This window comes from Salvelinus fontinalis, chromosome 33, assembly GCF_029448725.1.
Source record: "Salvelinus fontinalis isolate EN_2023a chromosome 33, ASM2944872v1, whole genome shotgun sequence".
Taxonomy (NCBI): Eukaryota; Metazoa; Chordata; class Actinopteri; order Salmoniformes; family Salmonidae; genus Salvelinus; species Salvelinus fontinalis.
Window position 1 is genome coordinate 16,671,999 of NC_074697.1, and position 22,756 is coordinate 16,694,754.

At 41.5% G+C, this 22,756-nt stretch overlaps 1 protein-coding gene across 3 annotated transcripts in view; it reads left to right on the forward strand.

Moving 5' to 3' along the window:
* Window positions 1–21,990, forward strand: part of arrb1 (arrestin, beta 1) — a 78,497-nt gene extending 56,507 nt beyond the window's left edge. Inside the window, exons 8-16 of one of the 3 annotated variants that reach the window (XM_055895195.1) lie at window positions 2,311–2,446; window positions 9,023–9,107; window positions 9,478–9,550; window positions 9,802–9,939; window positions 12,691–12,774; window positions 14,821–14,844; window positions 15,066–15,154; window positions 15,290–15,338; window positions 19,046–21,990. In XM_055895195.1, coding sequence (XP_055751170.1) covers window positions 2,311–2,446; window positions 9,023–9,107; window positions 9,478–9,550; window positions 9,802–9,939; window positions 12,691–12,774; window positions 14,821–14,844; window positions 15,066–15,154; window positions 15,290–15,338; window positions 19,046–19,151 — 784 coding nt within the window. In that variant the 3' untranslated portion in view covers window positions 19,152–21,990. Of the gene's footprint in view, window positions 1–2,310; window positions 2,447–9,022; window positions 9,108–9,477; window positions 9,551–9,801; window positions 9,940–12,690; window positions 12,775–14,820; window positions 14,845–15,065; window positions 15,155–15,289; window positions 15,358–19,045 lie in introns of all 3 variants that reach the window. The other 2 variants (XM_055895196.1, XM_055895198.1) reach the window with 2 other exon arrangements.
* Window positions 21,991–22,756: the final 766 nt, after the last annotated feature.

The window sequence follows — 22,756 nt, forward strand, 5'->3', positions numbered from 1 at the left end:
GTCCACACACTCAATCAAACAGACTCCAACCTCTCCACAATGGCCAAGACCAGAGAGCTGTGTAAGGACATCAGGGCTAAAATTGTAGACCTGCACAAGGCTGGGATGGGCTACAGGACAATAGGCAAGCAGCTTGGTGAGAAGGCAACAACTGTTGGCGCAATTATTAGAAAATGGAAGAAGTTCAAGATGACGGTCAATCACCCTCGGTCTGGGGCTCCATGCAAGATCTCACCTCGTGGGGCATCAATGATCATGAGGAAGGTGAGGGATCAGCCCAGAACTACACGGCAGGACCTGGTCAATGACCTGAAGAGAGCTGGTACCACAGTCTCAAAGAAAACCATTAGTAACACACTACGCCGTCATGGATTAAAATCCTGCAGCGCACGCAAGGTCCCCCTGCTCAAGCCAGCGCATGTCCAGACCCGTCTGAAGTTTGCCAATTACCATCTGGATGATCCAGAGGAGGAATGGGAGAAGATCAAGCTTTTTGGTCTAAACTCCACTCGCCGTGTTTGGAGTAAGAAGAAGGATGAGTACAACCCCAAGAACACCATCCCAACCGTGAAGCATGGAGGTGGAAACATCATTCTTTGGGGATGCTTTTCTGCAAAGGGGACAGGACGACTGCACCGTATTGAGGGGAGGATGGATGGGGCCATGTATCGCGAGATCTTGGCCAACAACCTCCTTCCCTCAGTAAGAGCATTGAAGATGGGTCGTGGCTGGGTCTTCCAGCATGACAACGACCCAAAACACACAGCCAGGGCAACTAAGGAGTCGCTCCGTAAGAAGCATCTCAAGGTCCTGGAGTGGCCTAGCCAGTCTCCAGACCTGAACCCAATTGAACATCTTTGGAGGGAGCTGAAAGTCCGTATTGCCCAGCAACAGCCCCGAAACCTGAAGGATCTGGAGAAGGTCTGTATTGAGGAGTGGGCCAAAATCCCTGCTGCAGTGTGTGCAAACCTGGTCAAGAACTACAGGAAACGTATGATCTCTGTAATTGCAAACAAAGGTTTCTGTACCAAATATTAAGTTCTGCTTTTCTGATGTATCAAATACTTATGTCATGCAATAAAATGCAAATTAATTACTTAAAAGTCATACAATGTGATTTTCTGGATTATTAGATTCCGTCTCTCACAGTTGAAGTGTACCTATGATAAAAATTACAGACCTCTACATGCTTTGTAAGTAGGAAAACCTGCAAAATCGGCAGTGTATCAAATACTTTTTCTCCCCACTGTAAATAGCTATTATTATTACCTCATATTGCTATATAGTATTGCATTGCTGCCCAATAACTCAGTGTGTCTAACCCTTGTGTCTGAACAGGAAGTCAGTGTGTCTAACCCTTGTGTCTGAACAGGAAGTCAGTGTGTCTAACCCTTGTGTCTGAACAGGAAGTCAGTGTGTCTAACCCTTGTGTCTGAACAGGAAGTCAGTGTGTCTAACCCTAACCCTTGTGTCTGAACAGGAAGTCAGTGTGTCTAACCCTTGTGTCTGAACAGGAAGTCAGTGTGTCTAACCCTTGTGTCTGAACAGGAAGTCAGTGTGTCTAACCCTTGTGTCTGAACAGGAAGTCAGTGTGTCTAACCCTTGTGTCTGAACAGGAAGTCAGTGTGTCTAACCCTTGTGTCTGAACAGGAAGTCAGTGTGTCTAACCCTTGTGTCTGAACAGGAAGTCAGTGTGTCTAACCCTTGTGTCTGAACAGGAAGTCAGTGTGTCTAACCCTTGTTTCTGAACAGGAAGTCAGTGTGTCTAACCCTAACCCTTGTGTCTGAACAGGAAGTCAGTGTGTCTAACCCTAACCCTTGTTTCTGAACAGGAAGTCAGTGTGTCTAACCCTAACCCTTGTGTCTGAACAGGAAGTCAGTGTGTCTAACCCTAACCCTTGTGTCTGAACAGGAAGTCAGTGTGTCTAACCCTAACCCTTGTTTCTGAACAGGAAGTCAGTGTGTCTAACCCTAACCCTTGTTTCTGAACAGGAAGTCAGTGTGTCTAACCCTAACCCTTGTTTCTGAACAGGAAGTCAGTGTGTCTAACCCTTGTGTCTGAACAGGACGTCAGTGTGTCTAACCCTTGTTTCTGAACAGGAAGTCAGTGCGTCTAACCCTTGTGTCTGAACAGGAAGTCAGTGCATCTAACCCTTGTGTCTGAACAGGAAGTCAGTGCATCTAACCCTTGTGTCTGAACAGGAAGTCAGTGCATCTAACCCTTGTGTCTGAACAGGAAGTCAGTGCATCTAACCCTTGTGTCTGAACAGGAAGTCAGTGCTACTAACCCTAACCCTTGTTTCTGAACAGGAACTCAGTGCGCCTGGTGATCCGTAAGGTCCAGTACGCCCCAGAGAAGCCCGGCCCCCAGCCCATGGCTGAGACCACCAGACAGTTCCTGATGTCTGACAAGCCACTGCACCTTGAGGCCTCACTGGATAAAGAGGTGATGAACATGTTTGTTTCTGCTGGTAGAGGACATCTCTACATTACTCTACCTTCTTAGGCCTCACTCCCCCCTATCTGAGATATCTACTGCAGCCCTCAACCTTCACATACAACACCCGTTCTGCCAGTCACATTCTGTTAAAGGTCCCCAAAGTACACACATCCCTGGGTCGCTTCTCTTTTCAGTTCGCTGTAGCTAGCGACTGGAACGAGCTGCAACAAACACTCAAACTGGACAGTTTTATCTCAATCTCTTCATTCAAACAGTCAATCATGGACACTCTTACTGACAGTTGTGGCTGCTTTGCGTGATGTATTGTTGTCTCTACCTTCTTGCCCTTTGTGCTGTTGTCTGTGCCCAGTAATGTTTGTACCCTGTTTTGTGCTGCTGCCATGTTGTGCTGCTGCCATGTTGTGTTGCTACCATGTTGTTGTCATGTTGTGTTGCTACCATGTTGTTGTCATGTGGTGTTGCTACCATGTTGTTGTCATGTTGTGTTGCTACCATGTTGTGTTGTCATGTGTAGCTGCCTTGCTGTGTTGTTGTCTTAGGTCTCTCTTTATGTAGTGTTGTGTTGTCTCTCTTGTCATGATGTGTGTTTTGTCCTATATATATATATTTTTTTTTATCTCAGCCCCCGTCCCCACAGGAGGCCTTTCGGTAGGCTGTCATTGTAAATAAGAATTTGTTTTTAACTGACTTGCCGAGTTAAATAAAGGTTCAATGAATTCAAATAAAATAAGTTGCATTACTCTTCATTACTATACACTACTCTACATTATACTACATTACTCTACATTAATATACATCACTGTACATTACTCTACATTACCCTGCATTACACTACATCACTCTACATTGCTCTTCATTACTATACATTCCTATACATTGCTGTACATTGCTCTACATTACTCTGCATTACTCAACATTACTCTTCATTGCCATACATTAGTCTTTATTATACTACATTACTCCACATTATACTACATTACTCTACATTACTCTACATTACTCCACGTTACTCTACACCACACCACATCACTCTACATTATACAACATTACTCTACATTACTATACATTACTCCACATTACTCTACACCACACCACATCACTCTACATTATACAACATTACTCTACATCACTATACATTACTCTACATTACCCTGCATTACTCTTCCTTACTCTTCGTTATTCTACATTACTCTACATTACTTTACATTACTCTTCGTTCCTCTACATCACTCTTCATTACCCTACATTACTCTACATTACACTACATTACTCTACATTACACTACATTACTCTACATTACTCTACATTACTCTTCATTGCAGTTCATTGCTCTACATTACTGTGCATTACTCTGCATTGCTCTACATTACACGCGATTACTCTACATTACAGTACATTATACTACGTTAATCCACATTACTCTACATTACCCTACCTTTTTGTATTGTATTTATTATGGATCCCCATTAGTTCCTGCCATGGCAGCAGCTAGTCTTCCTGGGGTTTATTATGGATCCCCATTAGTTCCTGCCAAAGCAGCAGCTACTCTTCCTGGGGTTTATTATGGATCCTCATTAGTTCCTGCCAAAGCAGCAGCTACTCTTCCTGGGGTTTATTATGGATCCCCATTAGTTCCTGCCAAGGCAGCTGCTACTCTTCCTGGGGTTTATTATGGGTCCCCATTAATTCCTGCCAAAGCAGCAGCTACTCTTCCTGGGTTCTGGCAATATTTAGACAGTTATACATTTTAAAAACATTATAATACATTCATAACAGATTTTACAACACATTAAGTGTCTGCCTTCGGGTCCCTACGTCACAACCACATATCTACAACACAAAATCCATGTGTACTTGTGTGTATAGCGCGTATGTTATCATGTGTGTGTCTGTGCCTATGTTTGTGTTGCTTCACAGTCCCCGCTGTTACATAAGGTATATTTTTATCTGTTTTTAAAATATGATTCTACTGCTCAGTTGAAGTCATGGCTCTCACAAATACAAGTAGTGATGAAGTCAATCTCTCCTCCTTTTGAGCTAGGAGAGATTGACATGCATATTATTAATGTTAGCTCTCTGTGTACATCCAAGTCCCTCTGTAATACAGTAGGGGAAGAGGTAGTTGTTTGGGCTAAATTATAGATGGGCTATGTACAGGTGCAGTGATCTGTGAGCTGCTCTGACAGCTGGTGCTTAAAGCTAGTGAGGGAGATAAGTGTTTCCAGTTTCAGAGATTTTTGTAGTTCGTTCCTGTCATTGGCAGCAGAGAACTGGAAGGAGAGGCGGCCAAAGGAGGAATTGGCTTCGGGGGTGACAAGTGAGATATACCTGCTGGAACGCGTGCTACGGGTGGGTGCATCTATGGTGACCAGCGAGCAGAGATAAGGCGGGACTTTACCTAGCAAGGTCTTGTAGATGACCTGGAGCCAGTGGGTTTGGCGACGAGTATGAAGCGAGGACCAGCCAACGAGAGCGTACTGGTCGCAGTGGTGGGTAGTATATGGGGCTTTGGTGACAAAACGGATGGCACTGTGATAGACTGCATCCAATTTATTGAGTAGGGTGTTGGAGGCTATTTTGTAAATGACAACGCCAAAGTCGAGGATCGGTAAGATGGTCAGTTTTACGAGGGTATGTTTGGCAGCATGAGTGAAGGATGCTTTGTTGCGAAATAGGAAGCCGATTCTAGATTTAACTTTGGATTGTAGTGGAGTAGTAAGACATGTATAAAAGCAACAGATACCATTAATAAGAAGGGGCTAGAAGCGTCTTATATGGTGAGCTACCGAGTGGCTAGGACAGGCAAGCCCCGTACTATAGTGGAGGACTTAATTCTTCCTGCTGCCGGGGGAAAAGGCGGAAGAAAAACTATACAGACAATGCCTTCATCAAACAACACTGTTTCACAATGCATTAGTGACATGGCAGGAGATGTTTTGAAACAATTACTGCTTTGCTTACCAGTGAATTGTATGTGTTACAGCTGGATGGGAATGGGAATGCCTTGGCAGCAACAGCCTGAAAGACAATTTGGACACAACAGTGAAAATGGTTAACTTTGTTAAAGCAAGACCCCCTGAACTCTTGTGTATTTTCTGCGTTATGTAATGATATGGGCAGCGACCATGTACATTTTTTACAACATACAGGAGTGCGCTGGTTATCATGGGGAAAAGTATTGACATGTTTTTTTTAAATTGAGAGACGAGCTTAAAGTTTTCTTTACAGACCATAAGTTTCACTTGTCTGACCGCTTGCAGGATGACGAGTTTCTCACACGACTGGCCTGTCTGGGTGATGTTTTTTCTAGGCTGAATGATCTGAATCTAGGATTACAGGGACTCTCCGCAACTATATATTTAATGTGCGGGAAAAAAACTGAGGCTATGATTAAGAAGTTGGAGCTCTTTTCTGTCTGCATTAACAAGGACAACACACAGGTCTTTCCATCATTGTATGATTTTTTGTGTGCAAATTAACTCAAGCTTACGGACAATGTCAAATGTGATATAGCGAAGCACCTGAGTGAGCTGGGTGCGCAATTACGCAGGTACTTTCCCGAAACGGACGACACAAACAACTGGATTCGTTATCTCCTTCATGCCCTGGACATGTTATTGATGCTGAGTAATGTGCATCCTTTCAACCCTTCTCATTAACCTGTTGTGAGTTATTCACCATTTTCGATTAACAAATAAGGTTTAATATGTAAGATAGTTAAATAAAGAGCAAAATGATTGATTATTATTATATTATGATTTGTGCCCTGGTCCTATAAGAGCTCTTTGTCACTTCCCACGAGCCGGGTTGTGACAAAAACTTGTGACAAAAACTAATAAATGTATCGTATAGTGTGTGTGTGGCAGGCTTACAATGATGGCAAAAAACGACATTTGAGAGTGTGCTGACCCTGGTGCTAGAGGGGGTACAGCTGGAGGTTGAATGTTAGAAGGGGTACGAGACTATAACAAGTTTGGGAACCACTGCTCTACTTCATACTACATTCCACCACATTACTCCAAATTATACTACATTACTCTACGTCATACTACATTATACTATATCACTCTACACCATACTATATTATACTACATTACTCTACATTATACTGCATTACTCTACATTATACTACATTACTCTACATTCTACTACATTACTCTACATCGTACTACACTGTACTACATTTCCATATATCATACTAAATTATACTGAATTACTCTACATTATACTACATTATACTGAATTACTCTACAGTATACTACATTATACTGAATTACTCTACATTATAATACATTAATCTACATTATACTACATTTCTCTATATTATACTACATCATACTACATTACACTGAATTACTCCACATTATACCACAGTACTCTACATTACTCGACATTATACTACGTTACTCTACATTCTACTACATTCTACTACATTACTCTACATTATACTACATTACTCTACATTATACTACATTACTCTACATCATACTACATTATACTACATTACTCTACATCATACTACATTATACTACATTACTCTACATCATACTACATTATACTGAATTTCTCAACATTATACTACATCATACTACATTATACTACATCATACTACATTATACTGCATCATACTACATTATACTACATCATACTACATTATGCTACGTTACTCCACATTATACTACATTACTCTACATTCTACTACATTACTCTACATCATACTACATTATACTGAATTTCTCAACATTATACTACATCATACTACATTATACTACATTCTTCTACACGATACTACATTACTCTACAGTATACTACATTCCTCTACATCGTAATACATTATACTACATCACTTTACATTATACTACATTACTCTACATTCTACTACATTGCTCTACATCATACTACATTGTACGACATTACTCTACAGTATACTACATTCCTCTACATCGTAATACATTATACTACATCACTTTACATTATACTACATTACTCTCCATCATATTACATCATCTGACATTACTCTACATAATACTACATTACTCTACATTATACTACATCATACTACATTATACTACATAATACTACATCATACTACATAATACTACATTACTCTACATTATACTACATTATACTACATAATACTACACCACTCTACATTATGCCACATTACTCTACATCATATTACATCATACTACATTACTCTACATTATACTACATTACTCTACATCATATTACATAATACTACATTACTCTACATTATACTACATTACTCTACACCATATTACAGCATCCTACATTACTCTACATCGTATTACATTATACTGCATTACTCTACATTATACTACATTGCTCTACATTATACTACATCATACTACATTACTCTACATTATACCACATTACTCTACATTGTACCACCTTACTCTACATTATACTACATTACTCTACATTATACTACATTACTCTACACCATATTACAGCATGCTACATTACTATACATTATACTACATTGCTCTATATCATACTACATCATACTACATTGCTCTACATTATACTACATTATACTACATTACTCTACATTATACTACATTACTCTACATTATACCACATTATACTACATTACTCTACATCATACTACATAATACTACATTACTCTACATTATACTACATTACTCTACATTATACTACATTACTCTACATTATACTACATTATACTACATTACTCTACATTATGCTACATTATACTACATTACTCTACATTATACTACATTGCTCTGCATCATACTACATAATACTACATTACTCTACATTACTCAACATTATACTACATTACTCTACATTATACTACATTACTCTACATTATACTACATTACTCTACATCATACTACATAATACTACATTACTCTACATTATACTACATTACTCTACATTATACTACATTATACTACATTACTCTACATTATACTACATTACTCTACATTATACTACATTACTCTACATTATACTACATTGCTCTGCATCATACTACATAATACTACATTACTCTACATTATACTACAGTACTCTACATCATACTACATTACTCTACATTATACTACATTACTCTACATTATACTACATTACTCTACATCATACTACATAATACTACATTACTCTACATTACTCTACATTATACTACATTACTCTACATTATACTACATTATACTACATTACTCTACATTATACTACATTACTCTACATTATACTACATTACTCTACATTATACTACATTATACTACATTACTCTACATTATACTACATTGCTCTGCATCATACTACATTATACTACATTACTCTACATTATACTACATTACTCTACATTATACTACATTATGCTACATTACTCTACATTATACTACATTACTCTACATTACTCTACATTATACTACATTATACTGCATTACTCTACATGATACAGTGTTAATCCACATTACTCTACGTTACTAGGCCTGCTGTTTTTCTGGGGGGAGGAGGGTGTTTGTTTGGGGGGGGGTAATACAGTAATGTCTTTTGCATCTTTCCTTCCAGATCTACTACCACGGGGAGCCAATCAGTGTCAACGTCCACGTCACAAACAACACCAACAAGACAGTGAAGAAAATGAAGATTTCAGGTGACTGCAACATACACATCAGTATCAAACTACTGGTAGTCCTGTGTGTTTCTTTCAGAACGTTGATACGTTCTACAGATGTAGGATCTTTGACCCATATTGTCATAGCAACAAAACAAAAAAATATCCTTGCAGCAACAGGATTTGAATGTTTAGTCCATAATGTTGTTTGAACGGTGGTTAATGTTATTAGCTGACCAAAAGTAGGCTACATGAAAAGTGCGCTACTGTTAATGTAACACTGTATTATTGTGAGGTTTTCAGTGAATTCATGTAAATCATGAAGCTCATCTAAAATGTCCTGCAGTGCAACCAAAGAGTGATCGAATTAAGATACTACATCTGTAAGGATTGTAATTTCTATTCACAGTGCGTCAGTATGCAGACATCTGCCTATTCAACACGGCACAATACAGATGCCCGGTCGCAACAGAGGAGACAGAGTACGTTTCTTTACCTTCTTTATAGAGATATAGAGATACAATACTATCGTCATAGTGTTTCTTAGGATTGAGACATTGCTGGATGGTATGCCTGGTTGACCGTCATAAACACAAATTGAGACTATAAGTCAATTAAAAAACAGGCCAAGCATTAGTCATTATCACAGATAAGAACCATCTTCATGTACAGTACGTCAACCTCATGTACCTGATCTGGTGTTATTGATTACAATTGATTATTGTTGTTCCAGTGACGTGGTGGCTCCAAGTTCAACGTTTTGTAAAGTTTACACCCTCACCCCCTTCCTCAACAACAACCGAGAGAAACGTGGTCTGGCATTGGACGGGAAACTGAAACACGAGGACACAAACCTGGCTTCTAGTACATTGTGAGTACAATATGTTAAGCTATTTTATACAATGCTGTGCTAGGCTAGGCTATAATATACTATGCTATACTATGTTATTGTATACTATGTTATACTATATTATATGATGTTATACTATACTATGCTAAACTATACTATGCTATACTATTCTAAACTATGTTATACTATACTATGTTATACTACACTGCGTTATACTATAATATTCTAAACCATTTTATACTAAATTATGTTATACTATGATATACTATACTATTTTAAACAATGTTATACTATACCATGTTATACTATACTATTCTGTTCTTTACTATGTTATACTATACTATTCTATACTATGTTATACTATACAATCATATACAATGTTATACTATACTATGCCATACTATACTATTCTATGTTAACTATTTTATACAATACTATATCATAGTTATACTATTCTATACTATGTTATACTGTACTATGGTATACTATTCTCTACTATGTTGTAATATTCTATACTATGTTATAATATACTATTCTATACTATGTTACACTATTCTGTAATATGTTGTGCTATACTATTCTATCATATGGTATAATATACAATGTTATACTATTCTATACTATGTTATAATATACTATGTTATACTATTCTATTCTATACTATTATATGCTAAGTTATACTATACTATTATATACTATGCTTTACTATACTATACTATTATACTATACGATGCTGCTATACTATACTGTGCTATTATATACTATGATATACTATTCTAGTATATACTATGCTGTGCTATACAATACTGTTATACTATACTATAATACAGTGCCAGTCAAAAGTTTGGACAGACCTACAAATTCAAGGGTTTTTCATTATTTTTACTATTTTGTACATTGTAGAATAATAGTGAAGACATCAAAACTATGAAATAAGACATATGGAATCATGTAGTAACCAAAAAAATATTTTGTAAACAAATCAAAAAATATTTGAGATTTGAGATTCTTCAAAGTAGCCACCCTTTGCCTTGATGACAGCTTTGCACACTCTTGGCATTCTCTCAACCAGCTTCATGAGGTAGTCACCTGGAATGCATTCCAATTAACAGGTGTGCCTTGTTAATTTGTTAACTTTCCTTCTTAATGCGTTTGAGCCAATCAGTTGTGTTGTGACAAGGTAGGGGTGGTATACAGAAGATGGCCCTATTTGGTAAAAGACCAAGTTCATATTATGGCAAGAACGAACAGCTCAAATATGCAAAAATAAACAACAGTCCATCATTACTTTAAGACATGAAGGTCAGTCAATCTGGAAATGTTCAAGAACTTTGAAAGTCTCTTCAAGTGCAGTCTCAAAAACCATCAAGCGTTATGATGAAACTGGCTCTGATGAGGACCGCCACAGGAAAGGAAGACCCAGAGTTACCTCTGCTGTGAGTAAACTGCACCTCAGATTGCAGCCCAAATAAATGCTTCACAGAGTTCAAGTAACAGACACATCTTAACATCAACTGTTCAGAGGAGACTGTGTGAATCAGGCCTTCATGGTCGAATTGCTGCAAAGATACCACTACTAAGGACACCAATCAGAAGAAGAGACTTGCTTTGGCCAAGAAACATGAGCAATGGACATTAGACCGGTGGAAATCTGTTCTTTGGTCTGATGAGTCCAAATTTGAGATTTGTCTTTGTAAGACGCAGAGTAGGTGAACGGATGATCTCCGTATGTGTGGTTCCCACCGTGAAGCATGGAGGAGGAGGTGTGATGGTGTGGGGGTGCTCTGCTGTGTCATGTTAAGGTTTCCCCCACTGTGGAGGGATAAAAGCTGGAGTTAGGCTCGCTGTCTTCAGACATATTGTGTATTGACCCTATTATTGTCTTGATGTTGTCATCCGATATTTTCTCCTATTACACAGTTCATATCTGAATACAACAATCGCACCAGTTTCCACAATCCCACCAACAATCCCACCAGCTTCCACAATCCCACCAGCTTCCACAATCCCACCAGCTTCCACAATCCCTCCAGTTTCCACAATCCCACCAGCTTCCACAATCCCTCCAGTTTCCACAATCCCACCAGCTTCCACAATCCCACCAGCTTCCACAATCCCTCCAGTTTCCACAATCCCACCAGCTTCCACAATCCCTCCAGTTTCCACAATCCCACCAGCTTCCACAATCCCACCAGCTTCCACAATCCCACCAGCTTCCACAATCCCTCCTGTTTTCACAATCCCACCAGCTTCCACAATCCCACCAGCTTCCACAATCCCACCAGCTTCCACAATCCCACCAGCTTCCACAATCCCACCAGCTTCCACAATCCCTCCTGTTTCCACAATCCCACCAGCTTCCACAATCCCACCAGCTTCCACAATCCCACCAGCTTCCACAATCCCTCCTGTTTCCACAATCCCTCCAGCTTCCACAATCCCACCAGCTTCCACAACCCCACCAGCTTCCACAATCCCTCCAGCTTCCACAATCCCATCAGCTTCCACAATCCCACCAGCTTCCACAATCCCATCAGCTTCCACAATCCCTCCAGTTTCCACAATCCCATCAGCTTCCACAATCCCATCAGCTTCCACAATCCCATCAGCTTCCACAATCCCACCAGCTTCCAGAATCCCTCCAGTTTCCACAATCCCTCCAGCTTCCACAATCCCTCCAGCTTCCACAATCCCAGCTGGTGAATGAATGGTGATAATCAGAAGATGTCAGTCAGTGCATTTTTTATAGATTTTTTTTTGTCCCATCAACAGGTTAAGAGAGGGAGCCAACAAGGAGATCCTGGGTATCATCGTATCCTACAAAGTCAAAGTGAAGCTTGTTGTGTCTCGAGGCGGGTATGCACTTTAAACATACATATTGGTGTTAGATTTAGAGTTTAAACATATATATTGGTGTTAGATTTAGAGTTTAAACATATATATTGGTGTTAGATTTAGGGTTTAAACATACATCTTGGTGTTAGATTTAGGGTTTAAACATACATCTTGGTGTTAGAGTTTAAACATATATCTTGGTGTTAGATTTAGAGTTTAAACATATATCTTGGTGTTAGAGTTTAAACATAGATCTTGGTGTTAGAGTTTAAACATATATATTGGTGTTAGATTTAGAGTTTAAACATATATCTTGGTGTTAGATTTAGAGTTTAAACATATATCTTGGTGTTAGAGTTTAAACATAGATCTTGGTGTTAGATTTAGGGTTTAAACATACATCTTGGTGTTAGAGTTTAAACATATATCTTGGTGTTAGAGTTTAAACATAGATATTGGTGTTAGATTTAGGGTTTAAACATACATCTTGGTGTTAGAGTTTAAACATAGATCTTGGTGTTATATTCAGGGTTTAAACATACATCTTGGTGTTAGATTTAGAGTTTAAACATACATCTTGGTGTTAGATTTAGAGTTTAAACATACATCTTGGTGTTAGGGTTTAAACATACATCTTGGTGTTAGATTTAGAGTTTAAACATATATCTTGGTGTTAGAGTTTAAACATATATCTTGGTGTTAGAGTTTAAACATACATCTTGGTGTTAGAGTTTAAACATATATCTTGGTGTTAGAGTTTAAACATATATCTTGGTGTTAGAGTTTAAACATACATCTTGGTGTTAGAGTTTAAACATACATCTTGGTGTTAGAGTTTAAACATACATCTTGGTGTTAGAGTCAGGGTTTAGACATATATCTTGATATATCTCAGCATATTCATTTTGCCTAATAACCGTAACCCTATTTTATTGGTGTCTGTGGGTTAGGGTTATGTTCATAGACATCCTATTAAATTACTAGAGGGGAAATGTCATCAACTCTCAAAGTTCTAGAATGGTGTGAAAATGGCAGCCATTGTGGTCAGGGAGAAATCTAAACCAGTCTAATGAATGGCAATAGAGACATAGGTGGTGCATTTCCTGATTTAACTTATGCAGGATAGTAAGTAAGTAAGTAAGGCATGTGGTATATAAAAATTGTGTAATAGAATTATTGTCATCTAATTATAAAGTTTTACAAAGTTTACACAGGTTTTACACACATGTTCTGTATTAATAGCCTCTAAAATATATGTAAACAGACCATAAATGTCTCAATGTTGTTTTTTTTGGAAAGCTGCGAGTGTTACAATGTGACGCAATATCACTACTTGCTGCATTTATAACTTGTCTTAGGGCCCTATTCAATCCGTATCGTGGAAATTCAGCGTTACAGCGTGATTGAAATTTAAAGGCAACGATTCCGCTTCAGTGGAGACAACGTTCACGTAAAACGCTGCGTAATGTCGGCCCCATCGGAAAACATCTTCATATTTCGATCGCGCAATCTGTAACGCTCCAGCGATACCGACTGAATAAAGTCATAGCGTCAACTGATGCCAGCCAGTGTGTCGCTGCGGATTGACTGTATTTTTTATGTTTGGAATGTTGGGCATATTGGCAGTTAATTGGAAAAATGATTGGAATCATTCCACATAAACTGTCTGGTTAGCTATTAATTCATTAATTCAATTTTTATTAATCTTTGTTTTTAAAGGGAAGTCATCCTGAGACTAGGATCTCTTTTACAGATGAGCCCTGCATAAATACATCAAACACATGCAATATATAATATACAAAATTACAAAACATATTTACGAAAAAAAAACAACAAACATATTGTGACGATCATTTTCAAATTCATTGTTTTACACAATATCTTATCACAGCACTGGCTGATCACTGGCTTTACCAGCTCCCTTACCAAAATGGCTGACCTTTTATGCCATCATAAGAAGGTTAATGTACATTCTAGAAGTTCTAATTCCTAATTTGATGTTACTGTATTGCTGTCTGAGGTAAAAAAATAAATTAAAAAAAACTGACAATGTTTCATTGATTTCAGAATCTTAGGAGATCTTGCAACAAGGTAAACATAGATGTTTCTGTAATGACATGTTGCATGACAATATTGGTGGCTAGAGATGTAGAACTATTTTGTTTTGCTGAAGAGATGTACATTTACTGTACGTGTTATAAAAGAGCAGACTGTACTATTAGTATAATAAATACAAGATGTAACGTAATACGACATTGAAATGCTAATTCATAAACTTGTTTGTTCATCATACATCAATCATCGACATGTAGTTTCATTTTCTTTTCCAGTGATGTCCATGTTGAGCTCCCCTTTACGTTAATGCATCCCAAACCGATCGAAGATGCAATCTACAGAGATGGTATGTTTCTTTTTTCGACACATGCAGTATTTTCAGTTCACAAGTTTTCAATGTCTTTCTGTATCAATCAATCAACAAAAAACCTTTCTTGGTCTAAAATGGTTGAATTATAATGGTCCATTAATTCTATTTCAGCTGCAGACGAGGCGCCAATAGACACAAACTTGATAGAATTTGACACAAAGTAAGAAGCTCTACCTCTGGTCTGTCTGATAGTTTTTCACAGTTATAACACAGTCACCCTGTTTGTCTATCTGTCGGACACTCTAACATACTGGCCCTTGCTGCTTGCTGCCTCTACTTGCTGCTTACTGCCTTCTGCTTACTGCCTGTTGCTTACTGCCTGTTGCTTACTGCCTGCTGCTTACTGTCTGCTGCCTACTGCCTGTTGCTTACTGCTTACTGCCTGTTGATTACTGCTTACTACCCGTTGCTTACTGCCTGCTGCTTACTGCCTTCTGCTTACTGCCTGTTGCTTACTGCCTGTTGCTTACTGCCTGCTGCTTACTGTCTGCTGCTTACTGCCTGTTGCTTACTGCCTGTTGCTTACTGCTTACTACCTGTTGCTTACTGCCTGCTGCTTACTGCCTGTTGCTTACTGCCTGCTGCTTACTGCCTTCTGCTTACTGCCTGTTGCTTACTGCCTGCTGCTTACTGTCTGCTGCCTACTGCCTGTTGCTTACTGCTTACTACCTGTTGCTTACTGCCTGTTGCTTACTGCCTGTTGCTTACTGCCTGCTGCTTACTGCCTGTTGCTCACTGCCTGTTGCTCACTGCCTGCTGCTTACTGCCTGCTGCTTACTGCCTTCTGCTTACTGCCTGTTGCTTACTGCCTGTTGCTTACTGCCTGCTGCTTACTGCCTGTTGCTCACTGCCTGTTGCTTACTGCCTGCTGCTTACTGCCTGCTGCTTACTGCCTGTTGCTTACTGCCTGCTGCTTACTGCCTGCTGCTTACTGCCTGTTGCTTACTGCCTGTTGCTTACTGCTTATTGCCTGTTGCTTACTGCTTACTACCTGTTGCTTACGGCCTGTTGCTTACTGCCTGCTGCTTACTGCCTGTTGCTTACTGCCATCTGCTTACTGCCTGTTGCTTACTGCCTGTTGCTTACTGCCTGTTGCTTACTGCCTTCTGCTTACTGCCTGGTGCTTACTGCCTGCTGCTTACTGCCTTCTGCTTACTGCCTGTTGCTTACTGCTTACTACCTGTTGCTTACTGCCTGCTGCTTACTGCCTGTTGCTTACTGCCTACTGCTTACTGCCTGTTGCTTACTGCTTACTGCCTGCTGCTTACTGCCTGTTGCTTACTGCCTGTTGCTTACTGCTTACTGCCTGTTGCTTACTGCTTACTGCCTGCTGCTTACTGCCTGCTGCATACTGCCTGCTGCACCACTTGTCCTCGTCAATAAAACATGGCTTCACTTCCTCCTGTTTCATTTCCTCTCTATAAAAGTCCATCTCTGGCCATGCAGCCTAACAGCCCATCTCTGGCCATGCAGCCTAACAGCCCATCTCTGGCCATGCAGCCTAACAGCCCATCTCTGGCCATGCAGCCTAACAGCCCATCTCTGGCCATGCAGCCTAACAGCCCATCTCTGGCCATGCAGCCTAATAGCCCATCTCTGGCCATGCAGCTTAACAGCCCATCTCTGGCCATGCAGCCTAACAGCCTATCTCTGGCCATGCAGCTTAACAGCCCATCTCTGGCCATGCAGCCTAACAGCCCATCTCTGGCCATGCAGCTTAACAGCCCATCTCTGGTCATGCAGCCTAACAGCCTATCTCTGGCCATGCAGCCTAACAGCCCATCTCTGGCCATGCAGCCTAACAGCCCATCTCTGGCCATGCAGCCTAACAGCCCATCTCTGGCCATGCAGCCTAATAGCCCATCTCTGGCCATGCAGCTTAACAGCCCATCTCTGGCCATGCAGCCTAACAGCCCATCTCTGGCCATGCAGCTTAACAGCCCATCTCTGGCCATGCAGCCTAACAGCCCATCTCTGGCCATGCAGCTTAACAGCCCATCTCTGGCCATGCAGCCTAACAGCCCATCTCTGGCCATGCAGCCTAACAGCCCATATCTGGCCATGCAGCCTAACAGCCCATATCTGGCCATGCAGCCTAACAGCCCATATCTGGCCATGCAGCCTAACAGCCCATATCTGGCCATGCAGCCTAACAGCCCATCTCTGGCCATGCAGCCTAACAGCCCATCTCTGGCCATGCAGCCTAACAGCCCATCTCTGGCCATGCAGCCTAACAGCCCATCTCTGACCATGCACATTAACCAGCAAAATAGGCCCAATTATGAATAATACATTCAATATTCAATGTCTTTCGTGTAATGTTGTCTCTCCCAGCACGCCTCTTTAGCGTTTCAATCCCCCTGTTTTATGGCCATATATATGACTGACAGCAGGAAAGAGATGTATCCATGGCAGGTTTCTGTAGCTCTCAGGCTGTTAGAAGCATTAGTGTTGTTGATGGACCTGTATCATGATCTGCTGACAATACCGTTTCAGACTTGATGTGCTGACATGTTTCTACGCCCCTGTAATGTCTGTAAATGACTATGACCAGGATTCGATCCAAAATGCGTTTTGTCCGCAATGCGCACGTTTTAAAAGTCAATGTTCCTGGTGTTTCGCCGGAGCCTACGTTAAACGGTAAACGCTGTGTATTGTATGTCGGGTTCAGTGGGAAATTAACTTTTAAATGGTGCATTGTCCAACTCCGCGATCGGATCGAATACCGAAATAAATAACGGCTACAATAACAACACAACAACAACGTCAACAACAGAATAAGCTAAGACGTTTTCTGAGCTGACCATAGGCCTACAGTAAATAAATAATCAAAATAATTGTGTGGTAATCTTGATTTCACCCCTTTTTGAACCACCTATGTGTAATGCAATATGAACGTGTTATAAAGAGTTATAAAGGACTTGGAGCTTTATAACTGCTTAAACAGTATAGTCTCTATTCAATGCACTTTACTAAACAAATTATCTAATACACTCTACTAAACATCTGATCTAATACACTTTACTAAACATCTGATCTAATACACTTTACTAAACATTGAATCTAGTACACTTTACTAAACATCTTTGATCTAATACACTGAATCAAAATGGCTCCTCGTCTGCCATGAACCAAAATGTCTCCCCGTCTGCCATGAACCAAAATGTCTTCCCGTCTGCCATGAACCAAAATGGCTCCCCGTCTGCCATGAACCAAAATGTCTCCCCGTCTGCTATAAATCAAAATGTCTCCCCGTCTGCTATAAATCAAAATGTCTCCCCATCTGCCATGAACCAAAATGTCTCCCCGTCTGCCATGAACCAAAATGTCTCCCCGTCTGCTATAAATCAAAATGTCTCCCCGTCTGCTATAAATCAAAATGTCTCCCCGTCTGCCATGAACCAAAATGTCTCCCCGTCTGCCATGAACCAAAATGTCTCCCCGTCTGCCATGAACCAAAATGTCTCCCCGTCTGCCATGAACCAAAATGTCTCCCCGTCTGCCATGAACCAAAATGTCTCCCCGTCTGCCATGAACCAAAATGTCTCCCCGTCTGCCATGAACCAAAATGTCTCCCCGTCTGCCATGAACCAAAATGTCTCCCCGTCTGCCATGAACCAAAATGTCTCCCCGTCTGCCATGAACCAAAATGTCTCCCCGTCTGCCATGAACCAAAATGTCTCCCCGTCTGCCATGAACCAAAATGTCTCCCCGTCTGCCATGAACCAAAATGTCTTCCCGTCTGCCATGAACCAAAATGGCTCCCCGTCTGCCATGAATCAAAATGTCTCCCTCTGTCTGCCATCAATCATTAATGCACTTAAACTGTAGTTCTGGATCCTGACTAACTGAGTTTACTCTCTCCAGCGACGATGACATCATCTTTGAGGATTTTGCGCGGCAGCGGCTGATCGGAGCGAAAGACGATGAGGATGAGGAGGGTACGGACTCTCCCAAGCTGAACCACAGATAGAGGAGGGAGATGGAAGCTGCTGTGTTGTTCCTGTGTTGTGGTACAGAGGAGCTACTGTGACTGGAGGAGAGAGGGAGACCCTTTAGAGTCCAGGGAGACCTTTTAAACACATTCACAGTGGCGCCGTTGTCCTGTTTTTGTTCACATTCGTCTTCTCCATACAGCAAGGATGTTAGAGAGAAAGTGTAGAGGAAATGAGGCCTAGGTGTGGTTTGAGGTGGGTGGACCTTGAGGCCTAGTCGTGGTGTGGTTTGAGGGGGGTGGACCTTGAGGCCTAGTCGGGGTGTGGTTTGAGGGGGGTGGACCTTGAGGCCTAGTCGGGGTGTGGTTTGAGGTGGGTGGACCTTGAGGCCTAGTCGGGGTGTGGTTTGAGGTGGGTGGACCTTGAGGCCTAGTCGGGGTGTGGTTTGAGGGGGGTGGACCTTGAGGCCTAGTCGTGGTGTGGTTTGAGGGGGGTGGACCTTGAGGCCTAGTCGTGGTGTGGTTTGAGGGGGGTGGACCTTGAGGCCTAGTCGTGGTGTGGTTTGAGGGGGGTGGACCTTGAGGCCTAGTCGTGGTGTGGTTTGAGGGGGGTGGACCTTGAGGCCTAGTCGGGGTGTGGTTTGAGGGGAGTGGACCTTGGAGTATGGACATGGAGGAGGAGGTCTTGCTAAAAGCAGCACAAACTTGTGATAAATAAACTCCAGTGGTAGCATACCATTAATGACTTTATTATACATGGTTTCATTAGGACTGAACAGTCACCTTTAACGACTCTGTTGTACAGTGCCTTGAGAAAGTATTCACCCACCTTGGCATTTTTCCTATTTTGTTGCCTTACAACCTGGAATTAAAATAGATTTTTGGGGGGTTTGTATCATTTGATTTACACAACATGCCTACCACCTTGAAGATGCAAAATATTTTTTATTGTGAAACAAAGAAATAAGACAAAAAAACTGAAAACTTCAGTGTGCATAACTATTCACCCCCCCTCAAAGTCAATACATTGTCAAGCCACCTTTTGCAGCAATTACACCTGCAAGTCTCTTGGGGTTTGTCTCTATAAGCTTGGCACATCTAGCCACTGGGAGTTTTGCCCATTATTCAAGGAAAAACTGCTCCATCTCCTTAAAGTTGGATGGGTTCCATTTGTAAACAGCAATCTTTAAGTCATACCACAGATTCTCAATTGGATTGAGGTCTGGGATTTGACTAGGCCATTCCAAGACATTTAAATGTTTCCCCTTAAATCACACAATTGTTGTTTTAGCAGTATGCTTAGGGTCATTGTCCTGCTGGAAGGTGAACCTCTGTCCCAGTCTCAAATCTCTGGAAGACTAAAACAGGTTTCCTTCAAGAATTTCCCTCTAATTTAGCGCCTTTCATCATTCCTTCAATTCTGACCAGTTTCCCATTCCCTGACAATGAAAAACATCCCCACAGCATGATGCTGCCACCACCATGCTTTACTATGGGGATGGTGTTCCCGGGGTGATGAGAGGTGTTGGGTTTGCACCAGACATAGCATTTTCCTTGATGGCCAAAAAGCTACATTTTAGTCTCATCTGACCAGAGTACCTTCTTCCATATGTTTGGGGAGTCTCCCACATGTCTTTTGGCGAATACTGAACGTGTTTGCTCATTTTTTTCTTTAAGCAATGGCTTTTTTTCTGGCCACTCTTCCACAAAGCCCAGCTCTGTGGAGTGTACAGCTTAAAGTGGTCCTATGGACAGATACTCCAGTCTCCGCTGTGGAGCTTTGCAGCTCCTTCAGGGTTATCTTTGGTCTCTTTGTTGCCTCTCTGATGAATGCCCTCCTTGAGTGGTCCATGAGTTTTGGTGGGTGGCCCTCTCTTGGCAGGTTTGTTGTGGTGCCATATTCTTTCCATTTTTTTTATAATGGATTTAATGGTGCTCCGTGGGATGTTCAAAGTTTTGGATATTTTTATAACCCAACCCTGATCTGTACTTCTCCACAACTTTGTCCCGGACCTGTTTGGAGAGCCCCTTGGTCTTCATGGTGCCGCTTGCTTGGTAGTGCCCATTGCTTAGTGGTGTTGCAGACTCTGTGACCTTTCAGACCATGTGATACTTAGATTGCACACAGGTGGACTTTATTTAACTAATCATGTGACTTCTGAAGGTAATTGGTTACACCAGATCTTATTTAGGGCCTTCATAGCAAAGGGGGTGAATACATATGCACCCACCCCTTTTCCGTTTTTAATTATTCTTTTTTTTTTACAAGGTCTTTTTTTTCATTTCAATCCACCAATTGGGAATATTTTGTGTATGTCCATTACATCAAGTAAAAATGTAAATATATTTAAATTACAGGTTGTAATGCAACAAAATAGGAAAAACACCAAGGGGGTGAATACTTTTGCAAGGCTCTGTACATGGTTTCATTAGGACTGAACAGTCACCTTTAACGACTCTGTTATACATGGTTTCATTAGGACTGAACAGTCACCTTTGTACAAACTGGAAATACTGCCTGAACCAATAACTTGATAATAGCAATGCACAGAGCAGGACAGTCCACTGTATCACCCCAAGAGCAGGACAGTCCACTGTATCACCCCAAGAGCAGGACAGTCCACGGTATCACCCCAGGAGCAGGACAGTCCACTGTATCACCCCAAGAGCAGGACAGTCCACTGTATCACCCCAAGAGCAGGACAGTCCACTGTGTCACCCCAGGAGTAGGACAGTCTACTGTATCACCCCAGGAGTAGGACAGTCCACTGTATCACCCCAAGAGCAGGACAGTCCACTGTGTCACCCCAGGAGTAGGACAGTCCACTGTATCACCCCAAGAGTAGGACAGTCCACTGTATCACCCCAAGAGTAGGACAGTCCACTGTATCACCCCAAGAGCAGGACAGTCCACTGTGTCACCCCAGGAGTAGGACAGTCCACTGTATCACCCCAAGAGCAGGACAGTCCACTGTATCACCCCAGGAGCAGGACAGTCCACTGTATCACCCCAAGAGCAGGACAGTCCACTGTATCACCCCAAGAGCAGGACAGTCCACTGTATCACCCCAGGAGCAGGACAGTCCACTGTATAACCCCAAGAGCAGGACAGTCCACGGTATCACCCCAAGAGCAGGACAGTCCACGGTATCACCCCAAGAGCAGGACAGTCTACTGTGTCACCCCAAGAGCAGGACAGTCCACTGTATCACCCCAAGAGCAGGACAGTCCACTGTATCACCCCAGGAGCAGGACAGTCCACTGTATAACCCCAAGAGCAGGACAGTCCACGGTATCACCCCAAGAGCAGGACAGTCCACGGTATCACCCCAAGAGCAGGACAGTCCACGGTATCACCCCAAGAGCAGGACAGTCCACTGTATCACCCCAGGAGCAGGACAGTCCACTGTATAACCCCAAGAGCAGGACAGTCCACGGTATCACCCCAAGAGCAGGACAGTCCACGGTATCACCCCAAGAGCAGGACAGTCCACTGTATCACCCCAAGAGCAGGACAGTCTACTGTGTCACCCCAGGAGCAGGACAGTCCACTGTATCACCCCAAAAGCAGGACATTCACACAACAACAAATTACTGACATAAAAGTATTCATTTTCAAACAGCCTTTACTGTAAATAACAAGC